At 40.1% G+C, this 26379-nt stretch overlaps 1 protein-coding gene across 1 annotated transcript in view; it reads right to left on the bottom strand.

Moving 5' to 3' along the window:
- Positions 1–2827: 2827 nt before the first annotated feature.
- LOC142364605 (apolipoprotein B-100-like) overlaps positions 2828–26379 on the bottom strand; it is a 77082-nt gene continuing 53530 nt past the window's right edge. Inside the window, 7 exon segments of the mRNA XM_075444451.1 lie at positions 2828–4043; positions 4046–7375; positions 8310–8686; positions 11037–11182; positions 11448–11635; positions 11770–11945; positions 13213–13389. Of these exon segments, the coding sequence (XP_075300566.1) occupies positions 3913–4043; positions 4046–7375; positions 8310–8686; positions 11037–11182; positions 11448–11635; positions 11770–11945; positions 13213–13389 (4525 nt within the window). The 3' untranslated portion in view covers positions 2828–3912.

Raw genomic sequence — 26379 nt, 5'->3', positions numbered from 1 at the left:
AGGAGTGACCAGGCCCGTGAGCAGTCAATGTTCTGAACTCACCTTGGTGTGTTGAGGGCCACGGCAGTTACAGAGCTTAGGTCATACCATGAAATCGAAGAAATTCAGGGTGGAAGGTACCGCTGGAGATCACCTAACTCAACATCCTACACAAAGTAGGGTCAACTTTGAAGTTAAATTAAACTTTGAAGTCAGATGAAGTTACTTAGGACTGTGCAACCTTCATTCTGGCCTGTCTTGAATTTGTTAGTGATTATTTATCCTGTCTGCATGATTTTTCAAAGATATTTTTGTGCAGATTTTTATAGATAATAATATAGCCTTTGTCCTACAAGATCCCAAAGTGCTTCTCAAGTTATACACATAACTGGCCAAAGCCTACTCCTGCTGAGACCAATAGACATTTTGCCATTGATTTCATTTAGGCCAGGATTTGGCTGTGTAGAAACAGAATACAAGCAATTCTGTATGTCCGTACGGCCTTTAATAAATTCTGGTTTCCCATATGAGCAATAAATCTGCCAGCAGAAGAGTACTACAAAATTTGGTGTCACTAATGTTTCAATACAAACTTTGTGAAGTATCAGTAGGCCGTAACGACAGTTGCTCTAAAAGTATTAATAGCATAATTTAGAACCAGAGATGGATGATGTACTGTACCGTGTGTGTGGATGTGGATGCACGTGTAGAATCTCCATACACGCAGCAAATTATACACGTATTTTTACACCACTTAATAAAAGATCGGCTCTCGTTAGTCGCATAATCTAAAATTCTGGAACATTTTGTCCTACGTCCTACGTCTGCAAAAGTTTTTCATTTAGGAACACACACATTTCTTGTCAATGCTATTTCTACAATCACTTACTTAGAGCAGGGCATACTGTTCTCTGAATTTCTTGTTAAAATGTTTCACTTAATTAAACTTTTACAACCAGTTCTGCTCTATGTCTGATACTTGCTGTAAATTATAAAGAAAAGCCCCTCTGGCATTTATGAGAATTTGGCCGATGAAGACTATAGCAAAAAAGAAAAAGAAACAGTGTCACTAAGCCCGAGATAGTTGCTGATTCCCAGTTATCATCTCCCACACAATTAAATTTAATATAACATTTCTTAGTGTATAAAATAGACTGAAAAAGAGGCCAAAATAGAACTAATAATATTTTAAATGATTATATTGCAAATGTTTCATAAGTGGAGTGAATTGCAGCATCATTTGAGTAATTGTGGCTTTGTCGACATTTCTGTAACTTATTACATGGAAAACAAGGCTCAAATTTGCTGGAACCAGACAGAAAAACAAACCAATAAACAACCAACAGGAAAAGCCATGGGAATTGAAGTTACACCTGGTTGTATGTGCTGATGGGACGTACCTACGCACACATGCAAACACACACACCTTTCCTGTGTCAAAACATTGCCTGAGTTTCAAACGGGTGCTTGAGATGGCCTCTCTGGCGTGGAGATTTAACAACAGATAAGTGCCAGCAAGATCTCATTTCTGAGAGCAATGTTCTGCTTCCAGGCTCTCCCAAAACGTACTGTGGGATGACTGCAAGATGGCTGTCACACTGCTGACAGGATTGAGAGCTTTAATCCAATTGGCGGCGACACTGCTATGAGACTTGGAAATTTCCTCTAACCTCTAACCACAGTTTAGCGTGCAAACTATTGTGTTTGCTCTTGGGAAGCTCCACTCTTGCCAAAGAGAGCCTGTATTTATGCTATTTGGTGTATTTATTATTCAGTTAACCCATTCCTTATAAGTAAATCCTTTTTTAGAATTTATAACCCTCCCAAGAACTATGGATGATGGACAGAAATAAATAGCCATGAGGGAGAAAACAAAAGAAAACAAAACTTTAAATCTCTCTTCTCCCATAACTTTTGTAATTTCTATTGTCCTGCGTTTCACAGGGCTATTAGTCATGACGAAGGGAATCAAGAATCAGACAGTGTCTGAGAAATCTGGTTGTGCTTAAACATTTGTAAAATTCAGGGAAACGAGTTGTGCAATATGACATCAAATCAGGATCAGATGACCCACAGGCTTCAGCTTCCTGGTGAATGAAGGTGAAAGGGCTCTGCAGCCAACATCTTTATTTACCGGGATGCTCAGTAGGACATGTAAACAGGGTTTTTTATACCTCTTGGTCCCCCGGGCAGGGTGACATACGGAGATTAGTTCTATTCAGAATGAAAACTCCTTATTTTACAGTTCACAGGGGACTGCTCCATCTCATTATCTGAGAATTATTGCTGTATTTGCGACGGCTGAAAGCTCTAAAGAGAAAATGGATTTACTTTACTTTCTAAGAGATACCCACTCTGCTGACAGCTAGACAGGTGTGTGTATACTACTGCACTTGGCAGATTCTGATTTTGGGGCTAATGTAGCTCATCCGAGAAAAATCATTACTGGCAGACCTACTTGGGTAATAGTATTATCTGGCACCAGGGATATCAAAGTTGTGTAGCCCAACTTGCTCTGAGATCTTGCTAGATTGGTGTGGACCAGCTGTGGAGGTGGAAGTGTTATTGCTGCACAAACTCAACACCGGCACTGGGCTCTCCTGTTTCCAGGACCTGAGCTAGCATCTTTGCATCGTGCTGCTCTGTGCTGTAAAAATGTACCTGCTGCCACAAAACTTCTTCGGGTATTTGTAAACTGGTGCTCCATTGCTTCCTGTATGTGCCCAATCATACCATGGGATGAAACCAGACTCTCTGTTTTCACATTAATGAACAAACAACAACCATATTACAGAGTGAACCGCCTGTACCAAAACAGACATGTACACAAAATACCTAGTGTTGTTTGTTAAAGAGTTTATTCTCAAAGAGGCAACATTACTTCAGCTTGAGCATGCCTTTCTCAAGGACTACCTACATAGTATTCCAACAGTTGAAAATAAACCGTAACAGGTGTGTGGACCTCAACAGGTTTTTGATTTTCCACTCAAAAGAAGTCCTGTTTCGTGAGTGAATTCTTCAACATTATTTAAATTCATCTTTAACATGACAATTCATTTAAATGAGGTCTAGGCTTCAGCCTAGGAGACTGAAGGGAAAACTTTTTGATTCCCATCATATTCAGTGATGTCAGTGAAACTTTGACAGTTAACTAAATTTGCAATAACTGAAAGTTAGACAATTTGATGTACAAACAGAAATATCATGGGGAAACAGGGAAGAAAACCCTGTATTTCTGACTCGTAAACTAGCCAGTAGAAAGAAAACCCATCTAAAGTACTTAGCACAGTTTTCTCAAAACTGATACATGCATAAATTTAATTTTCTTAACAGAACATTGGTATTATTACCTGCAGTATTCCAGGAGCCAGATTTCAATATATGTTTATATTTCTATGTTTTTTTTCACTTTTTGATGTTATTTTTCATAATTTATTACTTTTTTCCTTCATATTTTTCTACATGCTCCTTTCCTCTTCTTTTTCTCCCAAAGATATCTATGAAGGTCTTTCTATGTTGGGAAATAGATGTGTTTCCAAGCTATTCTTCAACTGGCTTATGAATGTGACCTGTATCTTAAAACCTGTTTATTCTATGCATTCCATAGCTTTTTTGACTATTTATAATATGTATTGCACATTATTGGCTTGATCCAACACACAGCGAAATCAAAGCAAAGACTTCCCACTGACCTTGACAACTTGCAATAAGCCCTATAGTCCAAGTAAAAGTAGCAGCTGACACAAAAATGCAATAAAGAACTCATTTATTGGCTTATTAAGTTTATTCAAATAACCTAATACAGATTATTTAGTTTTCACTTACAAATTCAGATTCAAACAGTATCTACCTGAAGCTCCAGTACACTGATTGCTGTTATTTTTAAATACATTGTGGTACAAACTTAGTATTTCTCCTCTTCTGCATGTCCATTCAGGTCTTCATGCGCTGCTGTATATTTTCCATAATCTGCTGAAGGCTCAGTTGCTCAGTGGCAAGTTGTTCGTCAATGAATCTTTGCATTTCTTCCCACTTCCTCGAGCCTTGCTCAATGCCTTGCGCATGCGTGTTGGTTCCACTTTTTTTCCGAGGGCTTCTCTGCTTTTTTGGGGCATTTGGTAAAAGGACTGCCAGTCAAACAGCTTGGGCACATCTGTTCTCAGCTCTCCTTGACGAACAGTTATATATGGCTTTATGGTCTCAGCTGTTTGCTCAAACCAACGAAGAAGCTCTGAGATATACTGCAGGAATGCAGTGCAATTTTCTATAGTTAGATCAATTAACCTTTTGGCCTCACTCATTAGCTTTTCTTGGGAGTGACTAAGCTGCCCATAGATCTCCTGGAGTTTTTCTTTGACTTGCTTGTTATATTCATTGATTTTCCTCTTAGCAGCTGCAGACCAATATCGGATTTTTTCCTGAGCAGCAGATGAGAGCTCCATGACCTTCTGTTTTCCTTTTCCTTCAACATCAGTTATAAGGTCATCGTATTCCTGGCTGTAGTTTTCCACCAGCTCTCTTGCGTGGTCTGTTAGGCGTGTAACTGAGTCAGCAAGATCTCCAATATACTTGTTGTGCCAATCCACTAGTGCATCTATTAGATTCTTCAGCCATCCTAGTATCTTGTCTTCCACCTCGTAGTATTTCACCGAACATCCAAGTGTAGTTAGATCAAAATATTCCTCCCACAATGCCTTTACATAGAGAGGCAGCTGGCGCAGCTTTTCTGAGAGGTCCTGGAACGTCTTCTGACTAAAATCTTTAAACTGAGAAATGTATTTTTTAACATCTTCTGCCAAGGATCTCAGTTTCTGTGCATAGTCTGAAGCCATTGCATCTTTGTACAGCTGTTGTGTTTGGACTTTGATGTCTTCATCAACCTCATTATTTACAGTTCCAGTAATCCGCCCATTGAGCTGAGCATTATGAGAGCCTGTTAATTCTACTTTCATTCCTCCAAGCTGTGCTGTGCCTTTTATATTGAGAACACTACGTCCCACACGCTGAGACTCAATTTCAGACTGAATCTGAAGTGTTGTGTAACTTGGGAAAGCACATTCACATCTCATAGCTTGGCTGACTTTCAGGTACTTATCATTTCTTCTGCTGTTGGCAGAAAATGTAATAATGAGACCATCAAACCTGAAAATGACGAGAGAATCATGAGTGCCTTCATCGGAGAAACTAGGAGAAGCCCATTTCCAGTTTCCTTTACCAGTGCATGTAAGTGATATGAGTCCTGCATTTACTTCTGTTGTCACATTATTGACTAGATCAGCCTGGCTGAAGAAATCAGCTTGTGGAATATTCAGTCTGTGGGAATATGCCGTTCCACTCCATATCGAAATTTTTCTTTGCAGCTTGACCATTAAATTATTCTGTAGTTCTATTGAATTTTTCGTTGTATATAAGTTTGCTCTAGTTTCAGCTTCACCTTCTACCGAAGTCCCTAAAAATATCACTTCATTGGTGTGATCAACTTGAAGGAACCTGTGGTTGACCTTCATGGAATTTTTAAGGTTCAGCTGCTTCATCTCAGGGGCCAAGAGACATGAATCTGCAATAACACTAAAAACTAGGAAGTCTAATTTGGATGTTGTTTGAGCTGAAAGGGACGTCACAAATTCTGGACTGTTTACAGATGTTGTAGTATTATGAACCTCAGCTTGTGTAGACAGCGTAAAGAATGGAGAGATGACTTTGAAAGCACGAGACAATTTGCCAAACATAGGGACAGTCACAGTATGTGGGATACGTGGAAGCTGGAACTCTGGTATCTTCATGTTAGGAATCTGGAGCTCATTTAGATTTAGCTTTGGAACCAAGAATTCTGGTATTTGAAACTGAGGCATTTGTATTTCTGGGAAAGAAATGTTAGAAAAAGGCACATCTCTCATCTTCAGATCTTTACAATATAAATCAATTGCTGGCAACTGAAATTCACCAGACGTGAGTTTGTCTATTGTTCTCATAATCTGAAGTTTAATCTCATTCAAGTCAATTGTGCAGGAAGGAACTTTAAAGGTATTTAGAACGGTAAATTCTGGGGTAGTAAATTTCACTGGGATTTTCATGTCCTTTAGTCTCTTAATATTTATCTCATAGGAGGGGATATGCAGATCAGTCAGTGGAACAATGAAGTCTGGTGTTCTAAATGTTGCTTCCCGAAGACTTCGGAGACTAACCTCCAAGGCAGGTATAGTGACTATAACAGTTCTGATTTCAGGGACTTTAAATCCTGTTTCAACAAACTGGTTTAAATTTTCAGCCCAATTTTTCAGATCATACTCTTCAGCCAAAGCAACAATTTTCTTAAAAGCTATGTTCCACTGTTCAGAAATGTGTATTACAACAGAATTGTAGAATTGGCTTATCTTCTGAAGATACCACTGGAATTCTTGGGAAATATCCATTTCAGAAATCCTCTCTCGCAGGTCTTCCAGATGTTCATTTACCTTGGCTTTCAAATTAGCAAATGTTGTTGAGTTTATGAGCTCCTTGAACCAGTTAACTATTGCAGCAAGCTTGGTGTCCCTTAGTTGTTCCATGTACTTTGAAATAACGGCTCTAAAATCTCTCAGATACTGTTTCAGTGCTTCTGATTTCTGTGGAAGTTCTAGATTTCTGAGTTCCTCATTTATTTTCTGGGTCATTTCTCGGATTTTGTTATTTGTGTCATCAACAAACTGGCTATAGTCAAAAGACTTGAGCTTTTTAATAACCATGTCAAGGAACTTGTTGACTTCCTTTATCATAATTTCATAATCAAAGGTTTGCACTTTCTTGACAGCATCATCAATAAAAGCAACAGCTTTATCAAAGCATGACTTCACATCAATATTTTTCAGGTAGATGGTCAGTTTCTGTACAGTTTCTTTTATTCTGTACTGGTTAAGCAGGTCTATCACTCTGTCCATTAAAAAATATAACTGCTTATCAATTTCATAATTTACCATCAATTTGTGCATATGACCTCGGAAAGTAATGGAAAACAAATCATCACTGTATCTGCCAGATACCTGATTGGTAGCCTGTAGGTAAGAAGAATCCAACTTCAGATTTGATTTTCCTTCTAAAACTCGTCTCTTTTCATTGTACGAGCTTGACAGAGTGTCAATGCTTCTTGCAAAGACAGAAGCCACTTCCAGCTGTCCTTCCATCTTGACGTTATTGATAGTTACATTATTTGTCTTTTCAGAAACAATATCACCGGAAAATGAAAGCTGAGGACCCAGAGTACTGGATGCCATCAGTGACACGGTGTAGTTTGCAACTGGACTAGAATCATAACTCTTTGTCCTGGCCAACTTAAAATTTGATGTTAAGAGTCTGTGCTTCAGGTGATTTTCATATGCACAGGTGAATCCATTTCTACTGTATGATGCTTCTCCAGAACCTGAAATAGAAAAAAGAAGACAAAGGATAACAGTGTAATTTATACCTTTTTGTCTTTAAGACTTTGTCTGATGCCACTAAGCTTTTATCTTACTGCTTCAATTGCTATTACTGTTATACCATTTTGCTTTAGAGGCCAAAATATTTTGGTAAATCCTGAATATTTCTATAAAAATTGTTATTATTTTGATACTTGGGGTTAAAATTTTGAACTATGAATAAATTACATCTCTACACTACTCTACTGACCACACTTATGTGAAACAGCACGAAGTTACATTGTTATTTAAACTTCAATTGAGAAGATGGACTCTCAAAAATAACACATATCTAACATGCCTGTTTTTTAATGTTTTCTTTATCGTGCTTCATTTATGGTGGGGAGTTTAGGAAAGACTGAAGCTAGCTTCTCCTTTTGCAATTTGAGAACTCAAACTGCAATTTGAGAGGAACTAACTTAAAAATATCAGTTTTAAGACCTATCCAGTCTGAATCTGGGGTAACTGCTATGTAGTTATGGCAGTATATGGACATATATAAATGATAAAAAAAATTATATATATATATATAAAAAGGCAAGAAATAACCTGTGGTCATACCTACACATACACCTGCACACTTGATTTTGAAAACACTTGACTTGTCAGATATAAATTGTTTACAGAATCACTCCTTCAGTTTTGAAGGACTTTTTCTTCAGTAGGGAATATCTAGGAAAATACGGACCTTAAAAGTCTTTATTGAATTAATTTGACTTCACTTTTTTTGCCTGAATAAACAGATTCACATAATATCTTTTAAAAAAAAGAAAGTGATTAGAATTATACAACACTTTAAATAAGGAACAGGAAAATGAATGTGCTGTACCTGATACATGGAAAATAAAGTCATTAAAATAATTTTGCCAACGTTGCAGTATTAGCACACATTCTTACCTTTCACACTGTAGGAAAGTAGCTCAAAAATCGAATCAGCTTTCGTGGTATAAGTAGTTCTTATGCTGGATGCCTTCTCTGTGGTGCTATTAGCCAAAGTGTACGCTGCGGTCCAGTTGTAGTAGTTGCTGTACACATTAGCAGCGACCTCTAAAGTGTCAAGTAAAGGCACATGTAGAGGATAGGATTCTGGAACAGTAAATGTTGGGATTCTGTGTTCCTGAGATGGCACACTTATTCCCATTGACTCCATTACCAGAGGAGGTGTTTTAACAGTCTGTGGCACCCTTCTGTCATGGGATGATCTTCCACCAAATGGCAATGGGATATTAATTAGAAAACTGTTTTTATTTAAGCTGTATCTGGTCCGGTCTTCACTAGAAAACAAAAGTGACTCTGTTAGAAACTCTAAGTCCAAGAAGCATATACAGAAATTTCCATGATTCCTACTATTCCCACGATACTGAGCTTACTTACATGCTTATATCAATGCCCTGATGTTAGGTTTAGAGAGAAATGTAATGACCATCTATTATTATCAGCATTTTTAAAGCACTCATCTACCAGAATTTACTGAAAGCACTTTGATATCAGTGAATTCTGTCAAAGTTTTTTCCCCTTATTTCATAATCAAAGAGATTCATAGGTCAAGTAGTCCAGAAACACATTCATTCTGTAAGACCTTGCCTTGGAATTCAAAGGTTCCTGATTCTTTGTTCAGAGCTTAACTTCAGCTCACAGGTGGAGAGTGCCATTCCAGGGGCTAATATACAATGGTTATGAATCTTGTATTTGATTTTCTACTCTGAAAATCCAAATCTGCTTTCTGAACATTAATGAAAAGATGTATTGACACGAAAATGATCCTCAAAATGAAGGAATCTGAATGAAAATAACTGACACATAGGAAAAAAAAATACTCCAAAAATACTGCTGCACTTGTGCAATGTGGCATGTCAAGTATCAGAAAAAGGGGATTATATTGTTCTTTAAAAAAGTGATGTAGTCTTATAGAAATGCAGAAGAAGTCTTATTAGCATTAGAAGTTATAAGAACCTGAATTATAAAGAATTTATCTTTATGATGATAAGTGTTTCAAAAGTTTCATCCAAATACTCAGGATTTGTTTTATTCTGAATAAAAATAAATACAATCTAACCATTTTAGCAGGAGCTAGGACTGGAAAAAACAGATCATCGGCTGAAAAGCTTGTGGGGGAAAAGTGTAATTATGAAAAGGCAAAACAGGAGGAAACGTGGCCTTAATTTGTGCATGAACAATAAGCTGGCAAAGATGCTTTTCTTGTTTGCCTAACCGGTCTTTTACATCACAAAATCTTCTTTTTTACACTTAGAGCTACATCCTAAGATGAAAATCATGGAAACACTTTTGAAATTTGTTCCTTTACATCAAATGGTTAAAAAAATCAACATCACAGAGCAGCAGAAATTCCTATTATTATTATTAAATGTGCAGTGCTGATAAGAACACAGAGGAAAAAGCAGTTTTTTCCTTGTTTATACTTAGCTTAGGAATACACTGGAAGCAATACAGTTGTGTGTCGTTAACATCCAGTTTCGTATTACCACAGTGAAAGACAATACATGGAAAAATAGCACTAAGAAAGATAAAATGCCAGACTGTTCTCCATCTGTTTTTGCAATCCAACCTTACACTAGCTTCTGTTGTCCTTTACATCTGTTTCAGCCATCGATGTGTCCCCAGCTCATGACTAAACTATACAGACATGTTTCTACTTATCACAGTGGTAGCTGTGGATATATTCTGAAGATACTACCAAACAACACTGTTCCTTGAATTCTTATGCATAGGCAGAGCAGCAATGTGCTATGAACACTAAATGGCAAGAACAATATGTGCTAGGAACTGTAATGAGAGCAAATCTTGGCAGGTGCACGAGTATTTTAGTCTAGATCTACTCTGGCTGACTTATCGTCTAATTTCCTAGAAATAGAAGAAATACACTATTTATCTGCCTTCCAGTATCCCTTTTTGCTTGTCAAATACTACTTTTTAGACATTTTTAACACATTGGATGATTTCTATCAAATTTGACAGAAGGCTAAAAGCCCCAGGGGTAACTACTTTCATGCAAGTTCTGTGAAACTCTCTATTAGCTGGAGGGGATGGGCCCAAACTAGTGCAAGCATCCAGTCCATATGTGTACAACCACGGCACGTGCTGCCTCTGAGCAGGTGACAGATGGAGTCAGACATGGGAAGAGGTCAGTGTACTATACTGGTGGAGGTCATCCAGTATGCGTAGGGGAACAGGAAGAAATGTCCAATAGGACTACACAGGAAAAAGTAGAGTTATTAGGATTATGGCCAAAGACAAAGTGTCTGTGGGGGTGCAGGACACAAATCTACGGGAAACCTGGCTTCATTAGTGGCTTAAAGTAAAGATTGTTGAACGCTGTATTTTTGTTCCGTTCTCATTACTACATAACACAATACTTCAGGATATATTCGTATACTGCAGGAGTGATTGCTGTAAAGTCCAATCTGTATTAAAGACACGCATTATTTCCTCCATATAATTTCATGTCTCTGGTCTTAAAATTCTTGGTTATGATTCCAATTTTAAGCTAATATTTATAGCAATTCCACGCTGTTTTATAAAACAAAGTAAATTAAAATAACACAAAAATACGAATAAATACCTATTTTCAGTTTCCTGTGTGACTATCCTAATTTATCTCCCTACCTTTTCAGGAAGAGTTCTTCAGGAATGGTGATAACAGGCAGGTTAATTTTCTGAATGTTCAGTTCCTGCAGTCCACTTAGTTTGTCTTGCAGAATCTGGGCATAGGGGACATCTCTTGATGCCTTTTGCAGCCAGGTGTTGGTTGCCTGCAATGAGGAGACAAGACTTTCAAAGTAAATAACAAGTTTTAGGACTTCCCAGGAAGTTATCTGAAAGCCATTGTAGCTATCCATATACTGAGCACTACGCATCTGATAAAGTGACTGGTTCAATCGAAGTTGGAAATATACATCTTATTCAATCTGATGAATGCTCTTACAAGTAGTTGCCATTTTGACACCCATGGGGGAGGTGAGAATTCACGAGAGCTATGTGGTCAAGCTGTAATATCTACTGTAGGCTGAAACATACCACAATAAATTGTGACACAATATGTCGCAGTGTCATATTAGTATGAGCCACCTTCTGATCCAGCAGTTCATTGGCATGCTTCTCTAAAGGTTTTGAGTAGTCTGAAAAGTCAACTGCAAAGCCAGAAGACATTTTTTTCACAGCAGCACTGGCACCTGAACGCCACTCTAGCTCAACTTTCTCAGAATCTGAAAAACATGAATTTAAAAGAAATGGGTAAAATTAGTAATATGCTTATTCTATTTAGGGATATACTACAAACTAATGCAATAAGATGTTTAAATTCATAGGATGTATGTGTGGATCACGTTTTTGCCCCTACCATATCTGACAAGAAGTCTTTCTGAAATTGAGTTTCCATGAGTTGTTGCAGCTGAGCTCAGCTGAAGATATCCTTCAGTTGGTGAATAATTAACCTTTGCTTCAGTTCTAAGTTCAGTTTGCAGGGGAGGAATAGAAATGGTGCCCCTTAACATTGCCTCTTCTATTCCAGCGTATCTGTGACAGCAGAAAGTAAATGTGAATACAAAACATCTCACTCTACTTTTTCACTTATGTTTCAGGAGAAATTTCAGCATTTAAATCTACAGTAAAGGCATAATAGATACTATAAAAAAATAGATTGAATCAAGCTTGTAAATTTGTTCCAATTCAATGAATGTTTTCAGCTTCTGCTAGTTACTTTGGGAAATCTATGGTAAATTATTATAACGTGCACAGATGCACACAATAATAATTCTGTATTAATTTCATAATACTGAAATGGATGAAAATATATACCTGTCTTGGTAAAGTTGTACCTGAACCAAATTCTGAACTACTGGCTCAAGCTGAATTGCCTACTAAGGATACGGCCTCTGACCACGAATCACACAGAAACAAAACACTTGATGAAACATATTATGCCATGGGGCTTCATTTTCCTTTATTCACATTTATTTTATATCTCTGCAACTTTGTTGACTTGAGCAAACTTCTAATATTATGTTAGTGCAAATCAAAGGGAATTCAGGACCCTGATATCTGTCCAAAGCTCCCACTGATATCAGAGGCAATTCTGCATGAACAGCAAAGACAAAGACTCCCCGGGGCACCATCAAGATCACACAATTCCATGGAAGACTGAGGTTTATTAAAGAATGGGATCAGCTCATTTCACTATAGGCTTGTGAGGCAGTTTTAGAAACCCTGGCAGGCTGAACATTTTTGTTAGCTCCCCTGTAGATGTTCCCGGAAATATTCTCATCATGAAGCGTGGGAATTTTTACAGGAAGCTCTCAGTTATTTTTGGTTTTGTTGCTTATTGAGTGCCATTAGATTTCTTCATGGGGAGATGTAATAACTTTTTGTAGAGCTGAATATATCCACTAAAACATAACACTTCTCCGAACAAGCCTTGCCTTGTTTATATCCTTGGATTATCACACCTGCAATAGTACTACTACAACGTCATTTTTGTAGTCGTGTGTGTGCAAACAGGGAAGAACTAACTCAAGGAACCTGTAATACAAACTATATATATTCATATAGTAGGAAAGATCAGTTGATGTATTAGATGTATTTATTTGATGTATATGTGATGGATTACAAGTAAAGTATTTCAAGGGTTCTTAAAGAGGGTTTGAATGACAAGTTTGTATGTCTCTCTATATAAGCATTTTCTCCAAAATGGGATAGAATTTCCCAAAATTTTCAACCTTAAATAAAACCTTCAGCTACCTTATTCAAAGAGATCTGTAAAAGTCTAAGCGTCTTTCTGAGTTACCTGATCTGGCCAGTAAAAGTAACTTCAGAAATCTTCTTCTTGTTAAAGACTAAGACAAAGGTATATGCTTTCTTCCCAGAAATGGATTCACCAGTAATTCTGAAGTTTGTACCAAATTCAACATCAACATCTGGAATGTGGACATCACTGGTCAAAGTCTTTCTGTCTCTGTTGTACCTGAAGGTCAATGTGGCATCATGCTGCTTTACACCTGGAAAATATAATGTACTTTGGTTATTTACAACTATGGAATTTGTTCGGTACTACCTAAAACTGAAAAACAGAACATGCACAGGTCTTGAATGTTTCCAGGGATGGGGCCTCCACTACCTCTCTGGGCACTTTGCTAAGATTAATATGAATACAGAAAATCCATTAACCTTTAATTATATATTCCATAGTTATTATATATATTATTTTGCATATATTCGGTTTATATTATATTATATACATTACATTATATATTACAGACCATGGACTTTTAGTCTGTTTGATGAGATAACAAAAATACTGCATAATGGATGAATGCCTGTATTTTGCTTTTTGTATATTTAAAGAAGGACAACTTTGAGAATACTACAATTCTCTGCTACTAAATATTTTCTGATTATTGAGAGTTCATTCTTTGAAGGAAAAGAACACTGACTGGAAGCCTATTCAAGTCAGGAAGAATAATTTGCTCCAATCTGTCTTGGGTATGTCCCATATGAGTCTACTTAAAATAAAAGTCAAATCAAATCAAATCAAATCTAGTAAATTTGCTGCTTTCATCTGATGCTATGTCATTCTTTGGGATATTACACATGAATGCCATCACTTTTCACAACATTCTCTGCACACTTTCCAAGTTTTCACTCTGGGAATTCTAAGGTTGACCACTATATAGAAACAGAGTGTAACATCAGTTATAGTAACAGCAATAGCAACAGTAGTATAACTATTACAATAGTAACAGTAGTAACATCAATGACCAGTAGAAACAAAAGCATCCTTTAAAATTGTATGTCAACAACAGAATATTAGTTCAACAAAGGTGTATTTATGATGAATTCGATCTGCATATAAAACCAGACCTGCATAATTGGCCCTAGACTCACTTTCCTCCCTAAGGCTCCTGAAGTCTTAACTAACACTACAGTGTCATATTCTAAAAAGCCACTTCTTGGGAAGCAAGGATAGCTCACAGTCCACAGCACCACATTGATCTAGGCTGACTTTTCTGATCTTAGGAAAAAAAACTCTACTGGCCTACGTCTTTTACTACTACTACTGATGACTGTGTCCCTTTAACACAAAGTTCTATTTTAAATGTCAGTATTGCCTGCCTAATGCATTTTGCTTTACTGCTCTCCATCTTCACGCTCGCTGCAAAATAGGTTAGCAACAGCTGAGACAAGTCTGTGTGGTATCTCCAAGCTACATTAAATCTGATCAAAAGACCCCAGGCGACATTTGTGACTTTTTCTACGATTGTACAGCCTACAAAGTGAAGAGATTACATCTTTGCCACACTTACCCTCTCTAATTCTATAAGCCATTGTCCTGTTGATTTTTGTATTATTTTTGTTTTCACAGTGTTTTGGTTTCGGCTGCCGCTGGCAACAAAAGCGCCACGCGGCCGCCCCTCCCCCCGCCGGGGTGCGGAGGAGAATGGAAAGAAAACAGGCAGAAACTGGTGGGTCGGGATAAGGGCAGTTTAACAGAACAGCAAACAGAGGGAACAGTAACAACAACGATACAGATAAGGAGAAAAAAACACGACAAAATCAGACCCGCTCTCTCGGACCGCACCAGCGCCGCACGCTCCCGAGCCGAGAGAGCGTTCCCACCGCGCCGCCCCCCCCAACCGGAACCCAGCGTGATGGCACATGGTATGGAATACCGGGCTCTGTTTGGCCAGGTGGGGTCAGCCCCCACTCCCCGGCTGTGCCCCTTCCTGGAGTCCGGTGAAAATTAACCCTGTCCTGGCCAAACCCAGGACACACAGGTTCATAAATAAAGCAGCAAAAAGCACTAGCATAAAAGGCAGTACTTACGTGTGAGAACGCCACTGCTGGGCAGCAGCAAGAGCAGCAAGAGCAGCAAGAGCTGCGCAGGGCCCATGGTGAGCCCTGAACCCTCTTGCTACTCTTTCTCTTCCTGTTTTTCCTTCTCTCCCCTTTTCACCTCTTCCCTACCGCCTCAGAGGGAGAATGAGCCTTCTGATTTAGGCCTCCATTTATATAGTCTGTAGCAAGCAGCTGAGGCAAACGGTTTAGAACCTCAGAGCAAACTGCCAAAGGTGAGAGTTCCAGATCCTCACAGTGCTCCAGACAATGTTCTGCTTTGGTTGCTAGGACTCACAGAATCACAGAATCACGGAATGTTCGGGGTTGGAAGGGACCTCTGTGGGTCATCTAGTCCAACCCGCCTGCCCAAGCAGGGTCACCTACGGCAGGCTGCAGAGGACCTTGTCCAGGCAGGTCTTGAATATCTCCAGAGAAGGAGACTCCACAACCTCCCTGGGCAGCCTGTTCCAGGGCTCCATCACCCTCAGAGGGAAGAAGTTCTTCCTCATGTTCAGACGGAACTTCCTCTGCTTCAGTTTGTGTCCATTGCCCTTGTCCTGTGGCTGGGCACCACTGAAAAGAGTTTGGCCCCATCCTCCTGACACCCACCCTTCAGATATTTATAAGCATTTATATTTATAAGCTGCCTCAATATGTCTTGTAATATGTAAGAATGATTTTACTTTGTAGTATGATTCTACAAGAGACTGTACAAAAAGATCATATTTTTGCCCATAGCATTTGATCCCTTTCTGCATTCAAACATCAAGAGGTTTTGACTGTTGCTTAAAATCTATTTATTTGCTCACTTCAGCACTGCAGATAAATAGAGCTCTGGAGTCCCCAGCACTCAGAGATTTCTTAGCTATCTCCCTGTTTTGCCTGTGTCTCTTCGCTGCCTTCAGATGGTTACATGGGCTCAAGCTGAGGCTGACCAACTGCATTAATGTGACATTGCACGGGCATAAACAAATTACAGAAGTTATGACTCAACCCGTAAGCATGCAGATAACATGAGTGCACCACTCTGCTGTGACAGGTTTATATTGCTGTATTATCTAGTCAAGGGACAGCATTTTTTTCACAGCAGGTGCCACAAAATGCCACACACTACTTTTATACGTTCAGTCATCAAGAAACCCCCATGCTTTCAGCTCACTGGAAGAAGTCAGCACCCACACGGAGTTAGACAACATAAAGGTTTTCTCTTGGAAGTGAAATAAAGACTTTGGAGATGGAACCATTCTGAAGCCTGGTGACTCTCTTGCAGGGCTTACATCTTTGCATCTTTTGCAGTCTATACCACAAAGACAAGCAGCGAGTATTGGTGCACATTTGAGAAGAGAAAGGACGACTGAAACATCAAACTTTACTCCCTGATGTTCTACACTGGAAGTAGCTCCAATCTTTGGTATATGCTGCATATCTGTAATCTGCACAGATTTGGTCCTGTTCTAAAAACCAAACACCTAAATGGCAGTTCTCCAGCTGTCTTTGGATCAAGCCATCTGAGGTCAGTGCTGTGTTACATGTTTCTTTTCCCTTAAGATTTTTTTTTTTCCTTTAGTCCACATTACTCAGAATTAGGACAGTTTGGGCCTTGGTGCTCACCATGGTAAGGCAGCACTGTTGAAGCACTAGGTACTACCAGAGACCACTAAGTTTGTTCACCATTCCCTTCAAAAAACCTAAATATCAGTATTAAAAACTATTAAAAAACAACGATGAAATTATATTTAAAAAGGAACTATTTCTGGGCATTTCAAATCTTTTTTCTTAGGAGAACCTAGCAAGGGGAAAATTCCCTAAAATAGATAAAAATGTCATCAGCGTCTGGTAACTAGCCATTCCTGTAATGAAGTTTCATGGGTTGTTGAGGAAAATGCAGGGCTTTTACTAATGCTGATGAAACAAGCTAGCTGGAACTGTCATATAGTTAATGAATTTTGCCAGTTATGCCTTCTTTCGTTACTAAAAATCTTGCCATTGCTTTAGGATGTTCTGCATGTTCATACATTGGTACTACCTAAAACTGAAAAACAGAACATGCACAGATCATTTGCAGAACACAAAGAAAGTGCAGCTCATATGTGTAAAGAATGGTAGGGGTTGGAAGGGACCTCTGTGGGTCACCTAGTCCAGCCCTCCTGCTGAAGCAGGGTCACCTACAGCAGGCTGCAGAGGACCTTGTCCAGGTGGGTCTTGACTATCTCCAGAGAAGGAGACTCCACAACCAAAGAACAACTGATAAACTGAAGGTGTACTGCCTCCTCACATGTCCAGGAAGAAGTTACGTATTTGGGTGCATTACTGTACTCTAAATCACTGGAACAGCTGCATTTCCACTGGAACTGCAGCACTTGCTTGAGAAGTAGATGACCAAGTTTCCTGATCCGTCATCACGAGAGAAGGTTTGATCCTATGTATCAGTGTCCTACGTATAATGCTACACGTGATTCTAGTTGGGAGCAGCCTTTCTGATGAACCTGCACTACTATGTAGCCACAAACTGAAGTCTGTAGAGCCAGAAAATAGAACAAGCAAATCATGAAACAACTCCTGTGCATGTTGGGACAGGTATCTGGGAGTACGAAGTCCTAGCTTCAGCTATGTATGTACTGCACATGTGGATTAAATGCAAACACAATACATATAGCAGGGACCAGGACTCAAGACTGAGTACAGGTATTGCTTACTTTCAGCTACTTAAACTCTCACTCATAAGCCATGGCACATCATACACATGAGTATATTGCTTATGATGAAAATAGATTTGATGGTCACAGTCACCCCTAGAACCCAGAAAAGCTAAGGAAACTGAGCACAGTAAATTAATGCCAGCATATAGCTGGGAGTCAGCAGAGGAAAGCATTTTTCATAGCTCCTATTCCGTAATGTGTGCTATGGTGTCCTGTATTTATGGTACATATGGCATGTCTTGGTGGTCTCCACAGTACTGTAGATCCCTTTCTTTTCAGTATGTGCGCACCTTTCTAACGTTTCTTCTGCTGCATTTAGGGACTGTCATATGAATACCACTAAACAGAAAACTCATCTAACAAACTTTAACTGAGCCTCTTAAACTAACAGGATTTGGGCTTTAAATTAGTTTCTTACCCATACTATGCATTAACATTTTATTTTTCGTAAAGTCTTTGTTGTAGGAGTTCTCCTGACATTCGAAGTCTAGATTTGATTCTAGAAAGAACAATTTATTTTATCAAATTTTGTCTTCAGACTTTGCTACACTTTTTTCCACAGCAGCACAGACAAAGCTGCATCAAGTCACTCATCTGAAACTGAACCCCCTCCTTCCTATGCTAGTCTTTTCCAGTGAGCAACTGGTTTTGCCGTGCCTGTTTTGGCAATGCCAACAAAGACTTTATAGAATCATAGAAAGTTTTGGGTCGGAAGGGACCCCTAGAGGTCATCTAGTCCAACCCCCCCGCAGCAAGCAGGGACACGGCTAACTAGATCAGGTTGCTCAGAGCCCTGTTCAGCCTGGTCTTGAATGTTTCCAGGGATGGGGCCTCCACTACCTCTCTGGGCACTTTGCTAAGATTAATATGAATACAGAAAATCCATTAACCTTTAATTATATAATCCATAGTTATTATATATATTATTTTGCATATATTCGGTTTATATTATATTATATACATTACATTATATATTACAGACCATGGACTTTTAGTCTGTTTGATGAGATAACAAAAATACTGCATAATGGATGAATGCCTGTATTTTGCTTTTTGTATATTTAAAGAAGGACAACTTTGAGAATACTACAATTCTCTGCTACTAAATATTTTCTGATTATTGAGAGTTCATTCTTTGAAGGAAAAGAACACTGACTGGAAGCCTATTCAAGTCAGGAAGAATAATTTGCTCCAATCTGTCTTGGGTATGTCCCATATGAGTCTACTTAAAATAAAAGTCAAATCAAATCAAATCAAATCTAGTAAATTTGCTGCTTTCATCTGATGCTATGTCATTCTTTGGGATATTACACATGAATGCCATCACTTTTCACAACATTCTCTGCACACTTTCCAAGTTTTCACTCTGGGAATTCTAAGGTTGACCACTATATAGAAACAGAGTGTAACATCAGTTATAGTAACAGCAATAGCAACAGTAGTATAACTATTACAATAGTAACAGTAGTAACATCAATGACCAGTAGAAACAAAAGCATCCTTTAAAATTGTATGTCAACAACAGAATATTAGTTCAACAAAGGTGTATTTATGATGAATTCGATCTGCATATAAAACCAGACCTGCATAATTGGCCCTAGACTCACTTTCCTCCCTAAGGCTCCTGAAGTCTTAACTAACACTACAGTGTCATATTCTAAAAAGCCACTTCTTGGGAAGCAAGGATAGCTCACAGTCCACAGCACCACATTGATCTAGGCTGACTTTTCTGATCTTAGGAAAAAAAACTCTACTGGCCTACGTCTTTTACTACTACTACTGATGACTGTGTCCCTTTAACACAAAGTTCTATTTTAAATGTCAGTATTGCCTGCCTAATGCATTTTGCTTTACTGCTCTCCATCTTCACGCTCGCTGCAAAATAGGTTAGCAACAGCTGAGACAAGTCTGTGTGGTATCTCCAAGCTACATTAAATCTGATCAAAAGACCCCAGGCGACATTTGTGACTTTTTCTACGATTGTACAGCCTACAAAGTGAAGAGATTACATCTTTGCCACACTTACCCTCTCTAATTCTATAAGCCATTGTCCTGTTGATTTTTGTATTATTTTTGTTTTCACAGTGTTTTGGTTTCGGCTGCCGCTGGCAACAAAAGCGCCACGCGGCCGCCCCTCCCCCCGCCGGGGTGCGGAGGAGAATGGAAAGAAAACAGGCAGAAACTGGTGGGTCGGGATAAGGGCAGTTTAACAGAACAGCAAACAGAGGGAACAGTAACAACAACGATACAGATAAGGAGAAAAAAACACGACAAAATCAGACCCGCTCTCTCGGACCGCACCAGCGCCGCACGCTCCCGAGCCGAGAGAGCGTTCCCACCGCGCCGCCCCCCCCAACCGGAACCCAGCGTGATGGCACATGGTATGGAATACCGGGCTCTGTTTGGCCAGGTGGGGTCAGCCCCCACTCCCCGGCTGTGCCCCTTCCTGGAGTCCGGTGAAAATTAACCCTGTCCTGGCCAAACCCAGGACACACAGGTTCATAAATAAAGCAGCAAAAAGCACTAGCATAAAAGGCAGTACTTACGTGTGAGAACGCCACTGCTGGGCAGCAGCAAGAGCAGCAAGAGCAGCAAGAGCTGCGCAGGGCCCATGGTGAGCCCTGAACCCTCTTGCTACTCTTTCTCTTCCTGTTTTTCCTTCTCTCCCCTTTTCACCTCTTCCCTACCGCCTCAGAGGGAGAATGAGCCTTCTGATTTAGGCCTCCATTTATATAGTCTGTAGCAAGCAGCTGAGGCAAACGGTTTAGAACCTCAGAGCAAACTGCCAAAGGTGAGAGTTCCAGATCCTCACAGTGCTCCAGACAATGTTCTGCTTTGGTTGCTAGGACTCACAGAATCACAGAATCACGGAATGTTCGGGGTTGGAAGGGACCTCTGTGGGTCATCTAGTCCAACCCGCCTGCCCAAGCAGGGTCACCTACGGCAGGCTGCAGAGGACCTTGTCCAGGCAGCTCTTGAATATCTCCAGAGAAGGAGACTCCACAACCTCCCTGGGCAGCCTGTTCCAGGGCTCCATCACCCTCAGAGGGAAGAAGTTCTTCCTCATGTTCAGACGGAACTTCCTCTGCTTCAGTTTGTGTCCATTGCCCTTGTCCTGTGGCTGGGCACCACTGAAAAGAGTTTGGCCCCATCCTCCTGACACCCACCCTTCAGATATTTATAAGCATTTATATTTATAAGCTGCCTCAATATGTCTTGTAATATGTAAGAATGATTTTACTTTGTAGTATGATTCTACAAGAGACTGTACAAAAAGATCATATTTTTGCCCATAGCATTTGATCCCTTTCTGCATTCAAACATCAAGAGGTTTTGACTGTTGCTTAAAATCTATTTATTTGCTCACTTCAGCACTGCAGATAAATAGAGCTCTGGAGTCCCCAGCACTCAGAGATTTCTTAGCTATCTCCCTGTTTTGCCTGTGTCTCTTCGCTGCCTTCAGATGGTTACATGGGCTCAAGCTGAGGCTGACCAACTGCATTAATGTGACATTGCACGGGCATAAACAAATTACAGAAGTTATGACTCAACCCGTAAGCATGCAGATAACATGAGTGCACCACTCTGCTGTGACAGGTTTATATTGCTGTATTATCTAGTCAAGGGACAGCATTTTTTTCACAGCAGGTGCCACAAAATGCCACACACTACTTTTATACGTTCAGTCATCAAGAAACCCCCATGCTTTCAGCTCACTGGAAGAAGTCAGCACCCACACGGAGTTAGACAACATAAAGGTTTTCTCTTGGAAGTGAAATAAAGACTTTGGAGATGGAACCATTCTGAAGCCTGGTGACTCTCTTGCAGGGCTTACATCTTTGCATCTTTTGCAGTCTATACCACAAAGACAAGCAGCGAGTATTGGTGCACATTTGAGAAGAGAAAGGACGACTGAAACATCAAACTTTACTCCCTGATGTTCTACACTGGAAGTAGCTCCAATCTTTGGTATATGCTGCATATCTGTAATCTGCACAGATTTGGTCCTGTTCTAAAAACCAAACACCTAAATGGCAGTTCTCCAGCTGTCTTTGGATCAAGCCATCTGAGGTCAGTGCTGTGTTACATGTTTCTTTTCCCTTAAGATTTTTTTTTTTCCTTTAGTCCACATTACTCAGAATTAGGACAGTTTGGGCCTTGGTGCTCACCATGGTAAGGCAGCACTGTTGAAGCACTAGGTACTACCAGAGACCACTAAGTTTGTTCACCATTCCCTTCAAAAAACCTAAATATCAGTATTAAAAACTATTAAAAAACAACGATGAAATTATATTTAAAAAGGAACTATTTCTGGGCATTTCAAATCTTTTTTCTTAGGAGAACCTAGCAAGGGGAAAATTCCCTAAAACAGATAAAAATGTCATCAGCGTCTGGTAACTAGCCATTCCTGTAATGAAGTTTCATGGGTTGTTGAGGAAAATGCAGGGCTTTTACTAATGCTGATGAAACAAGCTAGCTGGAACTGTCATATAGTTAATGAATTTTGCCAGTTATGCCTTCTTTCGTTACTAAAAATCTTGCCATTGCTTTAGGATGTTCTGCATGTTCATACATTGGTACTACCTAAAACTGAAAAACAGAACATGCACAGATCATTTGCAGAACACAAAGAAAGTGCAGCTCATATGTGTAAAGAATGGTAGGGGTTGGAAGGGACCTCTGTGGGTCACCTAGTCCAGCCCTCCTGCTGAAGCAGGGTCACCTACAGCAGGCTGCAGAGGACCTTGTCCAGGTGGGTCTTGAATATCTCCAGAGAAGGAGACTCCACAACCAAAGAACAACTGATAAACTGAAGGTGTACTGCCTCCTCACATGTCCAGGAAGAAGTTACGTATTTGGGTGCATTACTGTACTCTAAATCACTGGAACAGCTGCATTTCCACTGGAACTGCAGCACTTGCTTGAGAAGTAGATGACCAAGTTTCCTGATCCGTCATCACGAGAGAAGGTTTGATCCTATGTATCAGTGTCCTACGTATAATGCTACACGTGATTCTAGTTGGGAGCAGCCTTTCTGATGAACCTGCACTACTATGTAGCCACAAATTGAAGTCTGTAGAGCCAGAAAATAGAACAAGCAAATCATGAAACAACTCCTGTGCATGTTGGGACAGGTATCTGGGAGTACGAAGTCCTAGCTTCAGCTATGTATGTACTGCACATGTGGATTAAATGCAAACACAATACATATAGCAGGGACCAGGACTCAAGACTGAGTACAGGTATTGCTTACTTTCAGCTACTTAAACTCTCACTCATAAGCCATGGCACATCATACACATGAGTATATTGCTTATGATGAAAATAGATTTGATGGTCACAGTCACCCCTAGAACCCAGAAAAGCTAAGGAAACTGAGCACAGTAAATTAATGCCAGCATATAGCTGGGAGTCAGCAGAGGAAAGCATTTTTCATAGCTCCTATTCCGTAATGTGTGCTATGGTGTCCTGTATTTATGGTACATATGGCATGTCTTGGTGGTCTCCACAGTACTGTAGATCCCTTTCTTTTCAGTATGTGCGCACCTTTCTAACGTTTCTTCTGCTGCATTTAGGGACTGTCATATGAATACCACTAAACAGAAAACTCATCTAACAAACTTTAACTGAGCCTCTTAAACTAACAGGATTTGGGCTTTAAATTAGTTTCTTACCCATACTATGCATTAACATTTTATTTTTTGTAAAGTCTTTGTTGTAGGAGTTCTCCTGACATTCGAAGTCTAGATTTGATTCTAGAAAGAACAATTTATTTTATCAAATTTTGTCTTCAGACTTTGCTACACTTTTTTCCACAGCAGCACAGACAAAGCTGCATCAAGTCACTCATCTGAAACTGAACCCCCTCCTTCCTATGCTAGTCTTTTCCAGTGAGCAACTGGTTTTGCCGTGCCTGTTTTGGCAATGCCAACAAAGACTTTATAGAATCATAGAAAGTTTTGGGTCGGAAGGGACCCCTAGAGGTCATCTAGTCCAACCCCCCCGCAGCAAGCAGGGACACGGCTAACTAGATCAGGTTGCTCAGAGCCCTGTTCAGCCTGGTCTTGAATGTTTCCAGGGATGGGGCCTCCACTACCTCTCTGGGCACTTTGCTAAGATTAATATGAATACAGAAAATCCATTAACCTTTAATTATATAATCCATAGTTATTATATATATTATTTTGCATATATTCGGTTTATATTATATTATATACATTACATTATATATTACAGACCATGGACTTTTAGTCTGTTTGATGAGATAACAAAAATACTGCATAATGGATGAATGCCTGTATTTTGCTTTTTGTATATTTAAAGAAGGACAACTTTGAGAATACTACAATTCTCTGCTACTAAGTATTTTCTGATTATTGAGAGTTCATTCTTTGAAGGAAAAGAACACTGACTGGAAGCCTATTCAAGTCAGGAAGAATAATTTGCTCCAATCTGTCTTGGGTATGTCCCATATGAGTCTACTTAAAATAAAAGTCAAATCAAATCAAATCAAATCTAGTAAATTTGCTGCTTTCATCTGATGCTATGTCATTCTTTGGGATATTACACATGAATGCCATCACTTTTCACAACATTCTCTGCACACTTTCCAAGTTTTCACTCTGGGAATTCTAAGGTTGACCACTATATAGAAACAGAGTGTAACATCAGTTATAGTAACAGCAATAGCAACAGTAGTATAACTATTACAATAGTAACAGTAGTAACATCAATGACCAGTAGAAACAAAAGCATCCTTTAAAATTGTATGTCAACAACAGAATATTAGTTCAACAAAGGTGTATTTATGATGAATTCGATCTGCATATAAAACCAGACCTGCATAATTGGCCCTAGACTCACTTTCCTCCCTAAGGCTCCTGAAGTCTTAACTAACACTACAGTGTCATATTCTAAAAAGCCACTTCTTGGGAAGCAAGGATAGCTCACAGTCCACAGCACCACATTGATCTAGGCTGACTTTTCTGATCTTAGGAAAAAAAACTCTACTGGCCTACGTCTTTTACTACTACTACTGATGACTGTGTCCCTTTAACACAAAGTTCTATTTTAAATGTCAGTATTGCCTGCCTAATGCATTTTGCTTTACTGCTCTCCATCTTCACGCTCGCTGCAAAATAGGTTAGCAACAGCTGAGACAAGTCTGTGTGGTATCTCCAAGCTACATTAAATCTGATCAAAAGACCCCAGGCGACATTTGTGACTTTTTCTACGATTGTACAGCCTACAAAGTGAAGAGATTACATCTTTGCCACACTTACCCTCTCTAATTCTATAAGCCATTGTCCTGTTGATTTTTGTATTATTTTTGTTTTCACAGTGTTTTGGTTTCGGCTGCCGCTGGCAACAAAAGCGCCACGCGGCCGCCCCTCCCCCCGCCGGGGTGCGGAGGAGAATGGAAAGAAAACAGGCAGAAACTGGTGGGTCGGGATAAGGGCAGTTTAACAGAACAGCAAACAGAGGGAACAGTAACAACAACGATACAGATAAGGAGAAAAAAACACGACAAAATCAGACCCGCTCTCTCGGACCGCACCAGCGCCGCACGCTCCCGAGCCGAGAGAGCGTTCCCACCGCGCCGCCCCCCCCAACCGGAACCCAGCGTGATGGCACATGGTATGGAATACCGGGCTCTGTTTGGCCAGGTGGGGTCAGCCCCCACTCCCCGGCTGTGCCCCTTCCTGGAGTCCGGTGAAAATTAACCCTGTCCTGGCCAAACCCAGGACACACAGGTTCATAAATAAAGCAGCAAAAAGCACTAGCATAAAAGGCAGTACTTACGTGTGAGAACGCCACTGCTGGGCAGCAGCAAGAGCAGCAAGAGCAGCAAGAGCTGCGCAGGGCCCATGGTGAGCCCTGAACCCTCTTGCTACTCTTTCTCTTCCTGTTTTTCCTTCTCTCCCCTTTTCACCTCTTCCCTACCGCCTCAGAGGGAGAATGAGCCTTCTGATTTAGGCCTCCATTTATATAGTCTGTAGCAAGCAGCTGAGGCAAACGGTTTAGAACCTCAGAGCAAATTGCCAAAGGTGAGAGTTCCAGATCCTCACAGTGCTCCAGACAATGTTCTGCTTTGGTTGCTAGGACTCACAGAATCACAGAATCACGGAATGTTCGGGGTTGGAAGGGACCTCTGTGGGTCATCTAGTCCAACCCGCCTGCCCAAGCAGGGTCACCTACGGCAGGCTGCAGAGGACCTTGTCCAGGCAGGTCTTGAATATCTCCAGAGAAGGAGACTCCACAACCTCCCTGGGCAGCCTGTTCCAGGGCTCCATCACCCTCAGAGGGAAGAAGTTCTTCCTCATGTTCAGACGGAACTTCCTCTGCTTCAGTTTGTGTCCATTGCCCTTGTCCTGTGGCTGGGCACCACTGAAAAGAGTTTGGCCCCATCCTCCTGACAC

This window comes from Opisthocomus hoazin, chromosome 2, assembly GCF_030867145.1.
Source record: "Opisthocomus hoazin isolate bOpiHoa1 chromosome 2, bOpiHoa1.hap1, whole genome shotgun sequence".
In the NCBI taxonomy this organism is placed as follows: domain Eukaryota; kingdom Metazoa; phylum Chordata; class Aves; order Opisthocomiformes; family Opisthocomidae; genus Opisthocomus; species Opisthocomus hoazin.
The sequence above is the reverse complement of the archived record's forward strand: the minus strand, read 5'-3'. Positions and strand labels throughout refer to the sequence as shown.